At 52.0% G+C, this 17,343-nt stretch overlaps 1 protein-coding gene across 2 annotated transcripts; it reads left to right on the forward strand.

Annotated features, from left to right (window-relative positions):
• The first annotated feature begins 2,931 nt into the window (after nucleotides 1-2,931).
• ALDH3A1 (aldehyde dehydrogenase 3 family member A1) lies at nucleotides 2,932-13,993 on the forward strand. 2 transcript variants are annotated; one of them, XM_037166345.2, is made up of 11 exons: nucleotides 2,932-2,986; nucleotides 7,865-8,031; nucleotides 9,451-9,682; nucleotides 10,125-10,210; nucleotides 10,457-10,665; nucleotides 11,276-11,393; nucleotides 11,878-12,019; nucleotides 12,652-12,818; nucleotides 13,119-13,218; nucleotides 13,564-13,694; nucleotides 13,789-13,993. In XM_037166345.2, exons 1-11 carry the CDS (start codon nucleotides 2,941-2,943, stop codon nucleotides 13,801-13,803), a joined length of 1,413 nt encoding a protein of 470 aa, XP_037022240.2. In that variant the 5' UTR covers nucleotides 2,932-2,940; the 3' UTR covers nucleotides 13,804-13,993. The 2 variants fall into 2 exon arrangements, with proteins under 2 accessions (XP_037022240.2, XP_037022245.2); XM_037166350.2 differs by lacking the exon at nucleotides 2,932-2,986 and adding an exon at nucleotides 7,544-7,597.
• Nucleotides 13,994-17,343: the final 3,350 nt, after the last annotated feature.

Genomic DNA, 17,343 nt, shown 5'->3' on the forward strand with positions numbered 1-17,343 from the left:
TTCTATGACGACTCAAACTATGCCAGAACTCAAACTTAATAATGATAATAAAATTTTAAATCTAAAGATTTTGTTCTCCATAGATATAAATAAGTCTTAAGGTTCCTTGCTCCATATTACCAGGATTTAAAAGCCATTACTTGTAACAATAGCAATAGCAACATTTACACAAAGTTTCTGTAAGTCAAAAGCCATCTCAATCCCTTTCAGAGTCACAGTTGCCTTTGCTTGTTTCCATTTGCTGACATGGTTGTCCTCAGGGGGCAACTTCATGCTGAAAGATGAGGAAGCAAATGATGGACCCCAAGGACCAAGAAGAGAGGGCTCGGAGCCCATTCGTCAGCTTCTTTCCATTGGATCATTTTTCAGCTGAGGAAGCTGAGGCCCAGAGAAATTAAATGGTTTGTTGAAGAACAGACAGCTGATAGCATTAGCAATTAGATGAAAGTTTCCACTGAATCGAGAGGGAGCTGAAAATCAGACCTGGGCCAGATTGAAGCTGGGGCTGGGGCTGTCAGGAACCCGGCAAACCACTGTCGTGGTGAGTCAGCTTCTTTGGCCCCTGGTCTTGCATCCTGCTCTCCATTCAGGGCAGTCCCAGCAGAATCTGGGTGGCCTCATGGGGACCCATGCTCACCTTGGCTAGTCTGCAGCCAAGCACACTGGTTGACCACCTCACCAAGTCTACAAGAAGAGGGGAAGGGTCATCTCCAAAGATAGTCAGGAGCGGGGGTAGGGGTCCAGGTTAGCACAGAGATCTGGCCCACCCACCTGCTCCTCCCTATCCCAGAGGGTGGCCCACCTTCTGCCCACCACCCAGCCTGGGCACCAGGCACCAGAGCCTGCCAGCGTTGCCTTCTGGAATGTTTCACATTTCATCTGTGTAGATTGGGGTCTTGTCATTTCTTGCTTCTATCACTGGAAGCTGCAGCTTTCAGTCTAGATCTCATTAAGACCAGGGGCTCCCTAAAAACAAAAATCTCAGATACAGATCTCTATGCTAAGCTACCTGCCCCCACAACCTGGCCCAGCCTACAGGCCTTCTTGAGCCTCCAGTCCCCAGAGCCTCACTCATCCCCTCGCCTCCTACTGGGCCAGACACAGGACTTTGTTCCCTGCCTCTGTGCCGTTGCTTTTGCTGTTTCAAGCCCTCCTCTATTCCTCGCCTTAATGCCTCCCATTTAGCTCAGATTCTGCCTGCTGTGGGGTCCCCATCTGAGTCCCTGTAACATCTTATGCATATTTCAATTGCCGCAGTTTTCATATTGTTATGACATTTTCTGTTTATCCCATCACTCAGCAAATATTTATTGAGCACCTACTATGTGCCAGACACTATTCTAGGTGCTAAGGATTGCATCCAGGAACAGATCAAATTCTAGTTGGGTGTTGTGGGGGTTGACAGGTAGCAAACAAAACAAGTAGACAAATAGCATGTCAGAGGGTGGTAAATGCTCTGGAGGAAGAAGGCAGAGAGATGTTGAGGGGTTGGTACTATTTTTACATAACATTTGAGCAAATCTATGTGGGCGGATATATGGGAAGGGCATTGGAGGTGGAGGGAGGGGGGAGGGCAAGAACCCAGCCTCAGGGGCTGGTAGGCCATTTTGGAAAGTTTGTGTTTCTTCCAGTGAAATGGAAGCCAGGGCCCCAGAATGCTGGCTGGAAAACAGCCCTCAGGTGGACGAGGGTGGCTGGAAGTGACTGGGAAAAGGAGGCCAAGAGCAGATGTGACTGTGACTGCCATGTCCACAGTTGGATCCCTTCCTTGACAAAGTCAGGAGGGGAGGTCCCAGACTTCAAAGAAGCATTTTCCAACCTGGTGGACGTGGCATGGGGGGCATGTTTATCCCCCGAGTCAATTTTAGACATACCTAATACGCAGAATAAGAATAGGCCCCCTGCGACAGCCTAACCAAGGCAGACAGCCAAGTTCCTGTTCAGACCGAGAAGCATAGTAACAGTAACTGCAAAAGCCAACGAATCCGAAATCGCTTGCCAGCTGAAATCGCTTGCCAGCTAGAATAGTATAAAAGCTTCAGCCTTACTTTCAATAAAGGTCTTCAGAGCATCACCTGCCTTGAGCTGCGTAGTTGCCTGATTTCCGCGCCGACTCCTACCTTCACCTCGAGGGGACCCTTAGTCTCGCTGCGGCTGGACTGCGGCATGTGACCACTGTGGTTTTCCACATCTACCTCCGTCCCTGCTGCATGGCATGCAGCAGATACCAACAAACATCTGTTAAATACTAGAGGAAGGGGCCTCCAGATTCCTTCCTTCCCAAGCACGTCTGGTTGTCAGGATGAACACAAGGGAGATCCCTGGCCATTATTACTGTTCTTGGCCTCTTCTCCGCTACTCAACAGACCCACATACCAGTGGAGGAAGCCCCTCTCCAGGCCTGCACATTCCCGGGGCTGGAGATCTGTGTCACTGGGGGCCTGGCCCCTGCACACAAGGCCAGGTGTAGAGGATGAGAATGTGTCTGTGCATTGGTGCATTTCCAGGCAGCTGTGTGCACACTCACCGTATCTCATCCCTTACCCGCTGCTGATCTTATGTAACCATAACTGGAAACATCAGGAGCCCAGCATCTGGCAGTTGCCCTTTGGAAATCTGGAAGAGGTTCATGTCAGGCTGAATCAATCAGCAGGGCCCACGCCCAGGGCAAACACATGTATGGGCTGCTTTGGAAGATTGGATGTGAGCCCCACCCAAGCCTTCAAAGATTCATTCTTGCATTTTAGAGTAGGACAAAGGCCTAATCCTCCAAGCTGTGGCTGCTGGGGAGCAGAGGCCCCGATTAGGCTACACCCCACATTGAATACTGTTTTGGTATGTTACACAACCTTCCAGGGTGGGGATGCGGGGGCTGAGTGGGTGGGGAGAAGGGCTGACTGGGCAGGGAGAAGGGTTCTTAAATGCATCCCCTCCAGACTGATGCTTATTCCAGCAGCTCCAGCCACTGGGAAAGACTGTGTGGAAGGTAAGCCTCTTCCTTCCAAGTTCTCCCCTCTCCCTCCCCACCTTCCCATGGGACTGTGGGACTACCTAGCTGGAGCCTGCTCTAGGAGAAGGGTCCATCTCTGTGGCTGATCCTCCCCGCCCACCAGAGTGTCTGAAGCCTACCTCTGGTAGCTCTGCCATCCTCAGCCCTGGGGATCCAAGAAGCAAGGGCCAAGGGATGGTGGGTGAAAAGTCCTCATGCCCTCCCCTAGAAGGCAGCAGAGCTGAGTTAAGCAGAATAAGCAGAGGACAGAGATAGAAATGGGTTCAAATCCTGATTTTGCTGTATGCTAACTATGAGAGTATAGAGCATTTAATGTCTCTCTGCCTTACTTTCCTTATCTATAAAATGGACCTGTAACAGTTCTAGAGTTTTTTGAGAGGATAATGAAAGGGGAGTCATCCACAGGGATGCAGGGAAGTGGACTCCAGCTGTTCCCCCTGGGGTGCCAGGCACAACAGTAGATGCTTTCAGCTCCAAAATCTTTGTGATAATGGTGAGGCGTCACTGTCCACAGAGGAGGCACAGGGAGGCCTCTTCCCAAGACCACACAGTTCTGAGTGGTCTCAGAACTGGGGCACCAGCCCACCCTGTCCCACTCACACCAGGCTCTCTGCCCTGGGCTGCCACACCTGGGTGGCCAGTGTCCAGAGTCTGTGGCTCCCATTTGACCACTTAAGGCAAGGGAGGCCAGGAGGGCCTTCCTGTTGGGCTATACGGTTGGGGTCATGGTCGGCAGGGGCGGCCATTGAGAGGGTTCTGTCCAGTCTCCCATGAGAACTAGAAAGGGTCCAGTGACACCTCCAGGTGGGGGGGGCGTGGTTGGACGCCAGCAGGGCCTCCTCTCTGTGCAGAAAGCCTGGGGTGAGCGTCAGTACCATGGAGAGGACAGGCCATGAAAAGGATCAGCAGATACTTGCTGGGACTCAAACAGGAACACACACAGGAGGCTAGTTCCACTTTTTGAGAAAAATCACATACACCATATATAATACACACCATATATAGTACATACCATATGTGCATACACACATGACATCTGCCACACACATTACACATGCATGTGTGCTATAAATACATATATGTGGTTATATATATTTTTGTAAAATGGAAATAGTCTTATTGTGGTGTTTTGCCTTTTGTTATTGTTTTCTTTTCTTCTGATGTTAGAAGTTACCCAATGTCTGGCAGAGGGCCCGTGTCTCTGGTCGGGCAGGAATGAATTGCTGAAGGAGAAGGGAGAAGGGAGAATTTCTCTGTGACCTGCTTTTTGTATCTTTTACATTTTCTACCATGAGCATGTATTACCTATTACCAATGACCTTCATCAAAAAGTTAACAAATATTTTTAAAGGATGTCAGCTCATGCACAAAAATGAAGCACTACAGAAGATGAAAAGAAAATTACTGCTAATTCCACTCCCGCTGATCGTCACCGCGTGGGAGCTGCATGTAGTGTCTTTTCTTGCATGTGCACACGTCCACCACACCTAGTGCACCTGCTGTTTTGTGACCCACATTGTTTCTTTGCCCCTGTCAGGCTAGGGGCAGGGTGGGGTGCGTACGCCTCTGGCCCAGAGGGAGCACCTTCCTGAAGGTGCCAGAGCACTTGCTCTGCCTCGCCCCTGAATGCGCCACCACCGGCCATCACAAAGGCGTGGCAAAGGCAGAGTTCATTTTTAAATTGCCTCCTGCTGGTGAACATTTAGGATGTTTCCAGCATTTCTCTGGATAAACTTTCTTTTTAAAAATATATTTATATTTTTAAAGATATATTTTATTAATTATGCTATTACAGTTGACCCATTTCCCCTTCACTCCCCTCCACCCTGCACACCCCCTCCCACCCACATTCCCTCCCTTTAGTCCTTTGTCCATGAGTCATACATATGAGTTCTTTCATTTCTACATTTCTTATACTATTCTTACCCTCCCCCTATTTTCTACCTACCATGTATGCTACTTATTCTCTGTACCTTTTCCCCCTCTCTGTCCCTCCCCTAAGCCCACTCCCCTGTTGATAACCCTCCATGTGATCTCCATTTCCATGGTTCTGTTCCTGTTCTAGCTGTTTGCTTAGTTTGCTTTTGTTTTAGGTGTGGTTTTTAATAACTGTGAGTTTGCTGTATTTTTACTGTTCATATTTTTTATCTTCTTTTTTTAGGTGAATTCCTTTAACATTTCATATAATAAGAGCTTAATGATGATGAACTCCTTTAACTTGACCTTATCTGAGAAGCACTTTATCTGCCCTTCCATTCTAAATGAAAGGTTTGCTGGATAGATCAATCTTGGGTGTAGGTCCTTGCCTTTCATGATGTGGAATACTTCTTTCCAGCCCCTTCTTGCCTGCAAGGTCTCTTTTAAGAAATCAGCTGACAGTCTGATGGGAACTCCTTTGTAGGTGACTGTCCCTTATCTCTTGCTGCTTCTAGGATTCTCTTCTTCATTTTAATCTTGGCTAATGTAATTATGATGTGCCTTGGTGTGTTCCTGTTTGGGTCCACCTTCTTTGGGACTCTCTGAGCTTTCCTGGACTTTCTGGAAGTCTATTTGCTTTTCCAGATTGGTGAAGTTCTCCTTCATTATTTGTTCAAATAAGTTTTCAACTTGTTGCTCTTGCTCTTCTCCTTCTGGCACCCCTATAATTCAGATGTTGAAATGCTTAAAGATGTCCTGGAGGTTCCTAAGCCTCCCTTCATTTTTTTGAATTCTTATTTCTTCATGGTTGAATGTTCCTTTCTTCCTTCTGGTCCACACCGTTGATCAGAGTCCCAGTTTCCTCCTCATCACTATTGGTTCCCTGTACATTTTCCTTTATTTCACTTAGAATAGCCTTCATTTTTTCATCTAACTTGCGACCCAATTCAACCAATCCTGTGAGCATCCTGATAACCAGTGTTTTGAATTGTGCATCTGATAGATTGGCTATCTCTTCATCACTTAGTTAAATTTTTTCTGGAGCTTTGATCTGTTCTTTCATTTGGACTTTTTTTGTTTGTTTGTTTTGATGTTCCTGTTACATAGTGAGGGGTGGAGCCTTAGTTGTTCACCTGGGCAGGGTAACCCACATCAATGTGTTGTGATGCTGTATGTGGAGCAGGGGTCTGAGAGGGAACAATGGCATTTGTTCTGCTCTCTGCTGGATTTCAGTCACTCCCCCTGCTACCCACAAGCAAAGTAGGCCCTTCTGGTGCTGATTTCCATGTGGGTGGGCTTGTGTACATTCTAGGACCCTGTGGGTCTCCCCAAGGAACTTTCTGGTGAGGCTGGAAGTTTCTCCCACTGCTGCCTGAACCCCAACAGGTGTTTTCAATTGGTGGTTTGAGGCTTTATTTCCCCGTGCTGGGACCCTGGGTTGCGAGGTTGATCTCGCTCCCCAGGTGTTCCTCCCTGGTTTATCCACACGTGAATGTGGGACCACCTGCTCCACCAGCCACCACTTTGCCTGTCCACCAGCTGCCACCTTGCTGGCCCACCAGTTGCAGCCTGGCCCAGCCCGGTGCTTCATCACCACTGTGCCTGGAGCCCTCCATACCCAGATGCCTGACTCCGCCCCTCCTACCGGTCTGGTTGGATGTTTCTTCTTTAACTCCTTGGTTGTTGTACTTCCATATAGTTTGATTTTCTGTCAGTTCTGGTTGTTTTTTGTTTTTAAATTGTTGTTGTCCTTCTTTTGGTTGTGCAAGCAGGCACAGCGTTTCTACCTACACCTCCATCTTGGCTGGGAGTATTTATATATATATATATTTTTTAGAGAGGGGAAGGGAGGGAAAAAGAGAGGGAAACATGGATGTGTTGTTGCCTCTCCTGCGCCCCCTGCTGGGGACCTGGCCTGTAACCCCCACATGCCCTGACTGGGAATGGAACCAGTGACCCTTTGGTTTGTAGTCCAGCACTTAACCCACTGAACCACACCAGTCAGGGCTTAATAAGTTTTCTTATTTGTGAATTTTTAGAAATGTTGTAAACTCCTGAATGTGGACGTACAATGCCAGAGTAATACCTTTTAGAGCGGAAGTGTCAAACTCACTTTTGTGGGGGAGGGGACAGAGGGGTACTATATTGGCCTCCAGTTGCCTTCAAAGGGCTGAATGTAATTTCAGTTAGTTGCAACTCCTTAAGTTAAGGAGTAGTTACATTTATACAGTCCTAAAATTATTTTGGCCCTTTGAAGGCAAACTCAAGGCTGATGTGGCCCCCGGTGAAAGTGAGTTTGACACCCCTGTTTTAAAGGCTTTGCTAAATGGGGCCAAATTGCTTTCAGGAAGAGACATCCCAACCTGTCACTGTGGCTTCCTGCTCTGGTGCAGGAATCCCCTCCCCACTTGTGTGCGGAAATCTGAAGATCCACGGGACCCTTGCTGGCGCTGGCTCGTGGCGCACAGGCGTTACAGGCAGACTTTTGAGAGCAACTGCAGACATTTTGACTTTGGGTTTTCTTTGATCAGCTTGGGTGTGGAATCACAGGTGGTGTCATCCAATCTAAACTGGGAAGTGGCCTGGCCGGGTGTGCAGAGCTCTTGGAGTGCTGGCCTGGGAGTGTCACCAGCCTGGCCAGCCAGGAGTATCAGGAGTGGGACATGAAAGGTATCAGGAAGGGCCTGCCCCAGCACACTGCCCAGACCTCCCACTGGCACTTACACTTAGGGTTTCCGCTGCTACTGCCCCGCTCCCACTGCAGATGAGTTTCTCATCCAGAGGGCCAGAAGGGTCCAGACATCTGGGTTAGGGAGCTGCAAAGGCAAAAGCATGCCATTTTCCCGGCGCTCCCGGGGAAGTCTTCCTCTCCCCATGCATCATTACTTTGGAGTGCCCTCTGCCTCCCCTGCTCCATGGCGCTGCATCTCTCCCCAGGTACCATGAACAAAATCAGCGAAGTGGTGCAGCGGGCCAGAGCCGCCTTCAATTCGGGCAGGACTCTCCCCCTGCAGTTCCGGATCCAGCAGCTGGAGGCGCTGCAGCGGATGACCAAGGAGCGCGAGGAGGACATTGTAGGCGCACTGGCCGCCGACCTGCACAGGGTGCGCTCTGCCTGTCCTGGGCCCCCAAACACACCCTCCAGGGCAGATCTCTGGGTGCCAGGTCGCGGTGCGGGGGCAAGGGTGGACAGGAATGGGAACAGTCGCTGCTTGCTTATAGGGCAACTGCTATGCGCACGGAGCCCAGTGCCGAACTCTTTACGTAGAACCCCATTTAGTTCTCAAAATTCACGGCGAGTGTCAGCACCCATTTACAGAAGAGGCAAGTGCAGCTCAAACCATCAGACACTAAGATGGGGCATGCTGGTCTCTCCCTCCTCCCCATTCTGAGCCTCAGATCCCCAAGCCATAGCGCAGAAGCCCGCAGCTACCTCCCCGCATCTGTCTGCCATCCATTCATTCCTTTTTGGCTTCACTTCCTTCTCCACCCAGCTTGGAGTAGGAACCCCTCACCTACCCCCGTTGCCACCATCTCCTGCAGATGGACGTGCCCGCCCAAGCTTCTGGTGTCCTCTCTCCTCCAGCCCTGAGCCCCGAGTCTCCCTCTGCACCAGGGAACAGTGCAGCTTGGCCCCCACAGGGCGCCGAGGCTGCGTGGTATCACCTTCCCTCCTCATTCATCCCTCACCCTGAAGCAAAACCAGACACCTCCAAATTCTCAAACCCTTCACCTTGCTGCACCCCAGACAGTGGGGACCCGCCTCCCCACTTCCATCTCAACTTGGAGAAGGGCAGAGGGCCCCTTGCTGCCGTATTTTGTTAATCTCTCAAGTTTGCTCATCTTTAACAAAAAATTAAAGACAAGAAAACCCATTCTATTAACTTCACGACTCCGGTTTGCCCTTCACAGACAAAGTTCGGGGAAGAGGTGCATTTTCTCCTCCCCCACCCAGCTGCCTCCTGCCTTGGGAGGGTCCCACAGCCACTCCTTCCCTCCCTGGCCCAGAAACTCCCTCCCAACTCTCTCTCTGTCAACCTCTTTCCTGTACCCAATTCTTGAAGCTGGTCTTAGGGCTCCGTCCTCAGTTTAAGTGCCATTTTAATTGGCAAGTGTTCCCAGACACTTACTGGCTTGGTTCCCCTCCACTCATAAATGACTCTCAAATCACTGCCCAGGTCTGAGCTTCCTTTCTGCATCTTAAACTCAATGTGTCCAAACCTGCCTGGCTCCCCTGCACCAGCAGAAAGGGGCCTTGAAGACCCACCACTTCAGTGGCTACCCCTCAGCTCTGTATCCCACGTATCCCCCCGGGGAGCCCATGGTGAATTGTCCCCACCTGTTCAGTGTGTCCACCCAACAGCTGCTATTTTGTAGATTGGGAGACTAAGGTTAGGAAAGGGTAGCAGGTCATTCATTCACGGTCAGAGTGTGAAGGAGCAGTGAGCCAGCACCCACAGCCAGCCCTGGTAACCCCCACCCAAAGCTCTGGGGTCAGTGCTCATGGGGTCCTGTCACCGTAGAACAAATGGAATGCCTATCATGAGGAAATGGTGTATGTCGTGGAGGAGATTGAATACACGATCCGGAATCTCCCTAAGTGGGTTGTGGACGAGCCCGCAGAAAAGACTGCCAACACCCAGCATGATGAATGCTACATCCACTCGGAGCCCCTGGGTGTGGTCCTCATCATTGGCGCCTGGAACTATCCCTTCGCCCTCACCATTCAGCCCATGGTGGGCGCCATTGCTGCAGGTACGGCAGGCCTCCTCCCAGGCGAGGAATTAGAAAGGATCACCAGCCCTCCCTGCTGAGCGGAGCAGGGCCTCAGGCCTCACAGTGGATGGGAGTCGGAGGGTCTGTCTTTCACAGGAGGCTGCAGGGACCAAACTCTTGAGCCAGGCTGGATGTCCTCGGGGCCCAGCCAGGCTCTGACATCCCTGTAGCTAAGATGTTTCAGGGTTTTCTTAGCAGTCAGCCTGCTCCGCTTGGGCCTGAACTCTTCTCTCCCCTCTCTCCTCTTTCCTCACATCTCCTCACCTGCACGGGGCAGATGGGGTAGGTCCCGTGGGGTGCACCTGCGGCTCTTCTGCCCACCCCTCCAAGGACACAGGAGGTCAAGGGAGGCACCAGGCTGAGTCACTGGGAGGGCAGAGCATTGGGGTGGGACCACCTTGACTCTCTGAGTGCTCTGCAGGGAACGTGGTGGTCCTCAAGCCCTCTGAGGTGAGTGAGAACACGGCGAGGCTGCTGGCCACCATCATCCCGCAGTACCTGGATAAGGTGAGGTGATCTCCAGGCACACAGAGAACTGTGTTGGGCCCAGATCTTGGGGTTGAGAGATAGTAGTAACTCCTTGCAGCAAGGGGCCAAGCCACTGTTGGGGGTGAGGACAGCTGGCCTCTCCCACTGGGGTGGCCAGAGCCTCTGAGTCAGGAGAGGGGGTCTACTTGGTGAGGGCCACCTGGACAGGGTTGGGTGGGGGGACTGTGGTCCCTTCTGAGCTATGCCTTTCTCCTCACATGGCAGGACCTGTTTCCAGTGATCAATGGGGGCGTCCCTGAGACCACAGAGGTGCTCAAGCAAAGATTCGACCACATCCTGTACACTGGGAGCCCTGGTGTCGGGAAGATTGTTATGATGGCTGCGGCCAAGCACCTGACCCCTGTGACTCTGGAGCTGGGGGGGAAAAGTCCTTGCTACGTGGACAAGGACTGCGACCTGGACTTGGCCTGCAGGTGAGGAGGCCTGGTGCCTGTCGGAGCAGGAGTGGCCATCCTGACTGCTGTCCAGCTCGCAAGGGCCACAGTTCTGCTCTGAGTGGTGTATTGTCCCTGCCCTCACTGTGCCTGTGGTCCTGGGAAGGAGCTTAGGGGGAGGGACAGGAGCAGGCGGCCCGGGAAGACACTCTGTGCACTGGAGAGGCCTGGCGGGGCTCTGCCCAGCCTCCGTATCCCACACGCATAGCCTTCGGGGGGGGGCACCCCAGCAGCAGTAACTCCTGGCTGGCAGGACTCCAAGGTGTGCACAGAAGGTCACAAAGGCCAAGCACCCCTGACATCCCTCAGAAATCCCCAGCAGTCACCGATGAGGTTAGCAAGTGTGCTGCCACAGGCCCTGGGGACATGTTTAGGGACAGAGGTCTGCTCAGTCCTGAATCCGAAAGCCAGTGGACTGATTGGGGAGACCCCTGCTGGAAAGCTCACAGCCTGTCATTTTGCCAGCCCCTGGGCTGTTCCCCAGCACACTCGGCCCTGAGCCTCCATCCTGAGCTGATGGAATAAAGTGCTTGCTCCTGGGCAGCCTCACATGTCTTGAAAAATACCGTTTAATCTGGGATTTTCACAGACGCATTGCCTGGGGGAAATACATGAACAGTGGCCAGACCTGCGTGGCCCCGGACTATATCCTCTGTGATCCTTCCATCCAGAACCAACTTGTGGAGAAGCTCAAAAAGTCCGTGAAGGTGGGTGTTGGCCCATGGCTGTGAGAGGCTGCCAGACAGAAAGGTGGGTGTGGACTTTAGAAAATATTGGATATTTTTTCCTGATCTTAAAAGTAATCAACACTCTAGATAATTTGGAAAAGATTAAAAAGCATAAAGAAGGAAAAGTATGTTCCATCCAGAATCCTGCCACACAAACACAGTCACTGCTAACTTGCTGGTGTGTGCCCCTCCGTGTTCCTCTCTGTGAACATACAGGTCTCTCCCTTGGGTGGTGCCTGGACAGCTGTGCAAGTACGTGTTTGAAGCAATGCCACCTCACAGCACTTCACGTGCCTGAAGATGGTGCGTCCCAGTGGTTCCTGGTGTCATTGCTCTGCTGCCCACTGCACTAGCCAGGCAGTGCCCATGTACTCTCCCAGGCGAGGGGCCATCGGCCTTGCAGCCTTTGGCTGTGACTGAGGGTCCATGTCCTTATCTAGAGCCTGTCACCTCTTCTCCACAGGAGTTCTATGGGGAAGATGCCAAGAAGTCTCCTGACTATGGGAGAATCATTAACTCCCGGCACTTCCAGAGAGTGATGGGCCTGTTAGAGGGCCAGAAGGTTGCCTATGGAGGCACCGGCGATGCAGCCACCAGATACATAGGTGTGTATGCTCACCCCCTGGAAGATCGCCACCAGCCCTTTCACCTGCCCAGGCTGCCAGCATCCCTGCAAGTTGGCAGCAAGTGGGCACAGATACTTGAAGAGCAGACAACCTTGTGTGGGGTCAGGAAAGACCCCACTAATACTCAAGGCAGGGGACCGGGCACAGCTTCTGGGAAGCCCCGCCCCAGCCCAGAAGCCCCTCTCCCCACAAGGTCCAGGGCCCTGCCCCCACTGCATCAGCAGCAGCAGGGGATATGGACAGCAGAGCCACAAGAGGCCTGGGGTGCAGAGCTGGTGAGGCCCTGAGTACCTAGGCTTGAGGGTCACCAGATGGGTCCCCAGTTAGCCTCCAGTTTGCCAGGAGACTGAAGAGCTTCAGCAGAGGCTCAGATGGCCGGTGGGGGGCAGTGCCTCTGGGTGCAGACCCTGGACTCCTTCCACTCGAGTTAGTCCATTGTTCTCCACAAAGGTGTGCCAGGTGTGGCGGGGCAGGTAGAAGCCTTGTCCCTACTCCTCTCTAAGCCTTGACAGCCTTCTCAGTAGAGCAGGTGAAACAGGCAGCTAGCTGCCTGGACAGGCCAGGTGGGGGAGGTTCTTGGCACCAGCTGACTGGCTTGCTTCCTGCCTCAGACCCTACCATCCTCACGGACGTGGACCCTGAGACCCCGGTGATGCAGGAGGAGATCTTTGGGCCCATCATGCCCATCGTGTGCGTGCGCAGCCTGGAGGAAGCCATCCAGTTCATCAACCAGCGAGAGAAGCCCCTGGCCCTCTATGTGTTCTCCCAAAATGACAGGGTGGGCCTGGAGCTCCAGGGCACAGCACCCATGTGGACAGGATCAAAGGGTCCATAGACCTGGGCTTGGTCCCGGCTTCCCAGCTCACTGCTGTGTGGTCCTCAATACTGTGGTCATGGGAACTGCTGCTATGGCCATTTTCCCCCAATCCTTTATGAGTGGGGAGAGTGGGAGACCCTGCCTGGAGCCCTCCCTCCACCTGCTCTGTCCTTGAGGCTCCAGGATGTGTCCACATGGGGTGGGGAGGGGGCCTGGGGTATCTTGGGGCAGGAGACTGAGGCCAGCTGGGTAATGTTGCAGGTGATTAAGAAGATGATTGCAGAGACATCAAGTGGTGGGGTGACAGCCAATGACGTCATTCTCCATCTCGCCATACACTCTCTGCCCTTTGGGGGCGTGGGTGAGTCTGGGGTGCAGTTCATTGCCCACCTGCACCCTGGGGCTGGGAATCGGGAGGAGCCAGAGCAGCCTTGAACCTCAGACTTCTGTTAGCATGTCCACCAGCCACATGTAGCCTTGGGACCCTAGGGGACACGAAAGGTCCTCTGGTTCTCTGGGCCCTGGGAGAGACAACACAGGCTAGAGGGTGCCGGTCATCTAGTGCTATGATAGGCATGGAGCTCATCTTGGACACTGTCTCTGTTGTTCCTGTCATGGGCACTAAAGGGATGCCCGAGGGTGTGGCCCTCCCTGGGAAGGTCTCAGGGTCTTGGGCCCCCTGGGCCTGAGTGTCTCCTCTACGCAGGGAACAGTGGCATGGGTGCCTACCACGGCAAGCACAGCTTTGTGACCTTCTCCCACCGCCGCTCCTGCCTGGTGAGGTCTCTGGGGAAGGAAGACGGCTTCAAAGGCAGATATCCTCCAAGCCTGAGCAAGGTGAGAGGGGGTTGCTCTCAAGAAGGGCAGGCCTCTGGGCCCCTCTGGGCCTGCACAGGACAAGGGCCTCACTGCCACTGTGTGCTCTTCACAGATGACCCGTCCCTGAAGCTCACGCACTTGGCCTCTTGTGCTGTGCCTCCACCCCGCTCCCAGCACCTTGGAGACTCGCTCCTGGAGTCCCACTGGCTCCTCTGTGGATCAGTGTGTGCCCCACAACCATGCAGGCTGGCCTCCACTCACCAAGTCCCTGCCCCCTTGCAGGCCACGGAAGACAATAAAGTTTCCCAAGTGCACAAGCGAGTGTGTACCCACACTTCTTTACAGCCCTGCCTCCACCTGACCTCTGCGGTAAAGGGCTCCCCAAAGTCTCACGTCAGCACTGCTCACAGCGGTCCTAATGGCAAGAGGCCCCAGTGTTTGTCTTCCATCTGAACTGTGGGGTATGAGCTTCATTTCTGGTGTGTCTAGTGCAGAGGTGACTAAAGAGGCTGGGTCTTGATGACAAGGGACTCAGAAACCGAGGACCAAAGCACTGCTCTCAAGTTAGATTTGGCATCTAGGGCAGAGGCTGCTCGGTGACACCACACAGTTCGCAACACAAACCCACTTGGGTGATGCAGAGCCCTGCTCCTGGGGACAGAAGGACCGGCAGCCAGGCAAGCCCCACTCACCCTGATCCCTGCAAGTGGGCCGCCACCACCTCCACTCCACTGAAACTGCTCTTGTCCAGGCACCGCAGACTGTCAGCTCCTCCACCCCCTCAGCCTGGCTACTCCTCCTCCCAACACTCCCAGCGCTCCCAACACTCTCTCCCTCATGTCTGGGTTTCTGGGACCCCACAGTTCAGTTCTCCTCCTCCCTCACTAGTTTCTGCTCCTAAATTAAAGTCTCCAGCCTGGTCCCTGAGCCTTGACTCATGTATGCAACTTGACACATGAACTTGGATTCTTAATAGAAAGTAATGCTAACCTGCCCAAAATAGAACTCTTAATTTTCCCCTCTAAGCTACTCCTTCCCGACGTGGCATCGTCTTCCAGAGGACTGCTCAAGCCAGAGCCTGAGAGGCATCCTTGGCTCCTGCCTTTCTTTAGGGCCAAGACCTCAGCTGGCCCTCTCCCCTACCCCCAGACTTCCAGAGTCCACTTCCCTCTCAGTACCTCTTTCAATCCCTAAAGGCTAGAACAAGGACTAGCACATAGTAGGTGCTCAATGAATATTCATGTAAAGGAATTTAAGTGGCACCATTGGTGTTTTGTTGCTCCAAATCCTCCCTTCCTGCCATCTTTTCATTTGAAATTACCTTATTTCCAATTATTAGAAGCTCACAAGGGCCAATTGTGAAGTAAGGTAGCCCAGAGGTTCAGACCCTATCAACAAAAAGACAATAACATGTCCCTTGTCCTGCCAGCACTGAGGCCCCAGAGTCACTGGTAACACAGCAGAGTCACCCCCAGGCCAGGGGTGGGCAGTGAGAGAAAGCATTGGCCACCCCACCTCCTTCTGGCCTTCCCCCCGCCCTGCTAACAGCCCTGCAGGGAGGGTTGTGAACCCCTTTACAGATTTGAAAACAGGGGCTCAGGAAGTCATGCCACTTGGTTTCATGATGCTGGTCACAGGAACCGAGTGACATTCCTGACACCTTTCCCGACACCACGGACATGCCACTTGCAACACCATTTGGAGGAGCTCCTCGAAACCTCTGTGTGAGGAGCTGTTGAGAGAGCTGGAAACACTTAGCTTGGAAGAGACTAGACAAGAGGGCTTGCCATTTCCAAAGACTGAGACTGAGGGTTTCCAGGTGAACACGCTGGAGCACAGGGATCAACGTCACGCTCGTCTCCCTGCCCCTCCCCTCCCCTTCCTTTCCTGCCCTGCTCTCGCTGTTTCTGTTCACTGTTAGAACACTTGTGATTTACAGTAAGACCCGTTTGACTTATAATGTCCTAAGCCGGGCTTGTTCTGGACAGATGCTATTTCCAAACTAGATTTGCACTATAAAGAAAACAACTCAAACAAACAAACAAACAAAAACTTGATATTGTCCCAACACTGAACTGTGATTCAGTCTCTTGTTTTTCGTTTCTACTGATTTTTTTTTTTAAATAAAGGATTTGGTTGAAAAAAATTTGCACAATTATGAGTCAACCTTTCTAAACAATTGCCATTGTCTAAAACATAAATGGCCAAGACTTGTCACAACTCACATGTTACCAAGTGTAAGCGGATGACATTTTTTGGTTGTTCTCCACCACATCTGGACAAAGTACACAAAAGTGCACATGTGACTTCTCAAAGGGGCCCTGTAGCCACAGCCTTAGTAGCTCATTCTTTAGTTCAGTTGTCCAGTTGCTTCTAGTGTTAGATTCTCAGATAAACACAAAACAAAATGGAAGACAATAAAGAAAAAGCAACACAATCTATTGTAGTCACAGTCTCTTCCAAATGAGACGTTCGGGTGGTTGTTACACAACAGGGGGAAGATTTTCTTCACTTGTCTCTCCCCTCGAAAATGTTAGCAAGTGGACAGTCCTGGATGCTGGGGACAGTGGAGATTAAAACAGACAGGGCCTGTACTTTTGAGAAACTTACTTGTGATTGGAGTGGCTTACTTAGTCAGGACAGGCTAGGTTATGCTTTGGTAACAAGTTAGCTTCACAGTGTCTGTGGTGAACACAGCACAGGTTGGTGAGTTGTGCTGCATGGGCCCATGGGGCTGGGGCAGGTGGAGCCGGGCAAGGCAGGTCTGCAGCATGCCCTGAAGACCACCTCCTCTCATATCCGCTCACAGTTGAAAAGGTGCTGAGAAGTGTAGAGGAATATTGTTTTTTGTTGAGCAGCAAATGTCAGTGTCACATGGGCAGAGAGAGACAATAAACACATGAATAAACAGACAAAAAATGCCTGAAAAAAAGGACAAGCTATGCAGATATTGAAGAGCATGCTTAGATTTAGAGGTTACCAGATGAGGAGCTGACCCAGGGAAGGTTGCACTGTGCAGCCCTCAGTCCGCCCTCTGAGACCTAACCCTGACTGGCAGCAACACTGTCTCTCTTTCCCCCGGTTGGGACTGCTGCCATCTGGCCTCATTCTTCAATCCCCAGAGCACGCTGGCGCTGCCACCAAAGCTCCACTGGTCCCTAAAGGTAAAACACTGGGAAAGCTACCACACCCCATCTCCGGAAGCCTGGACAGAAGGCAGACGCCAGGTGTGGACTCTGGACCACAGCTCTGCACCTGAGCTTCTCCTGGCCCTGCCTCCACTGTGGGCTGACCTCGCCTTCTGCCAAAGCCAGGATGCCTCTTCTCTGATTCTTCTGCTTTCCCTGACTTCCTGGCATTGTCCTGTCTGCTTTGGACTAGCCATGGGGACCTCCTGAGTGCAGCAGCTGTGTCTATGCAAAGTCCCTGCCCTCCTTGCTAACGGAATCCCCGTTTCCTTCAGACAATCACCTCAAGGAAAGGTCACTTCCTCCCCAGCTCAGAGATAAGTCCCAAACAGTCTCAACCAATAGGCCCTCGACCCTGGTGGCACCCTAGAATAGTGTAGCCACTTCAGGAACTTAAAAATAATTCTAATGCCTAGGATCCTGAGCTTAAAAATTTTAGAAGGCTTTATTTCTTATTGCAATTTTAGGCTCATAGCAAA

This window comes from Artibeus jamaicensis, unplaced genomic scaffold (assembly GCF_021234435.1).
Source record: "Artibeus jamaicensis isolate MK-2021 breed Jamaican fruit bat unplaced genomic scaffold, CSHL_Jam_final contig_3163, whole genome shotgun sequence".
NCBI classification, from domain to species: Eukaryota; Metazoa; Chordata; class Mammalia; order Chiroptera; family Phyllostomidae; genus Artibeus; species Artibeus jamaicensis.

Excerpts from the sequence above, each read along its gene's own strand:
- ALDH3A1 (XM_037166345.2), top strand. The coding sequence starts at position 2,941 with ATGCTTATTCCAGCAGCTCCAGCCACTGGGAAAGACTGTGTGGAAG. Across the intron at positions 8,032-9,450 it reads TGGCCGCCGACCTGCACAGG|AACAAATGGAATGCCTATCA; the intron begins GTGCGCTCTGCC and ends CTGTCACCGTAG. Across the intron at positions 10,211-10,456 it reads TCCCGCAGTACCTGGATAAG|GACCTGTTTCCAGTGATCAA; the intron begins GTGAGGTGATCT and ends CTCACATGGCAG.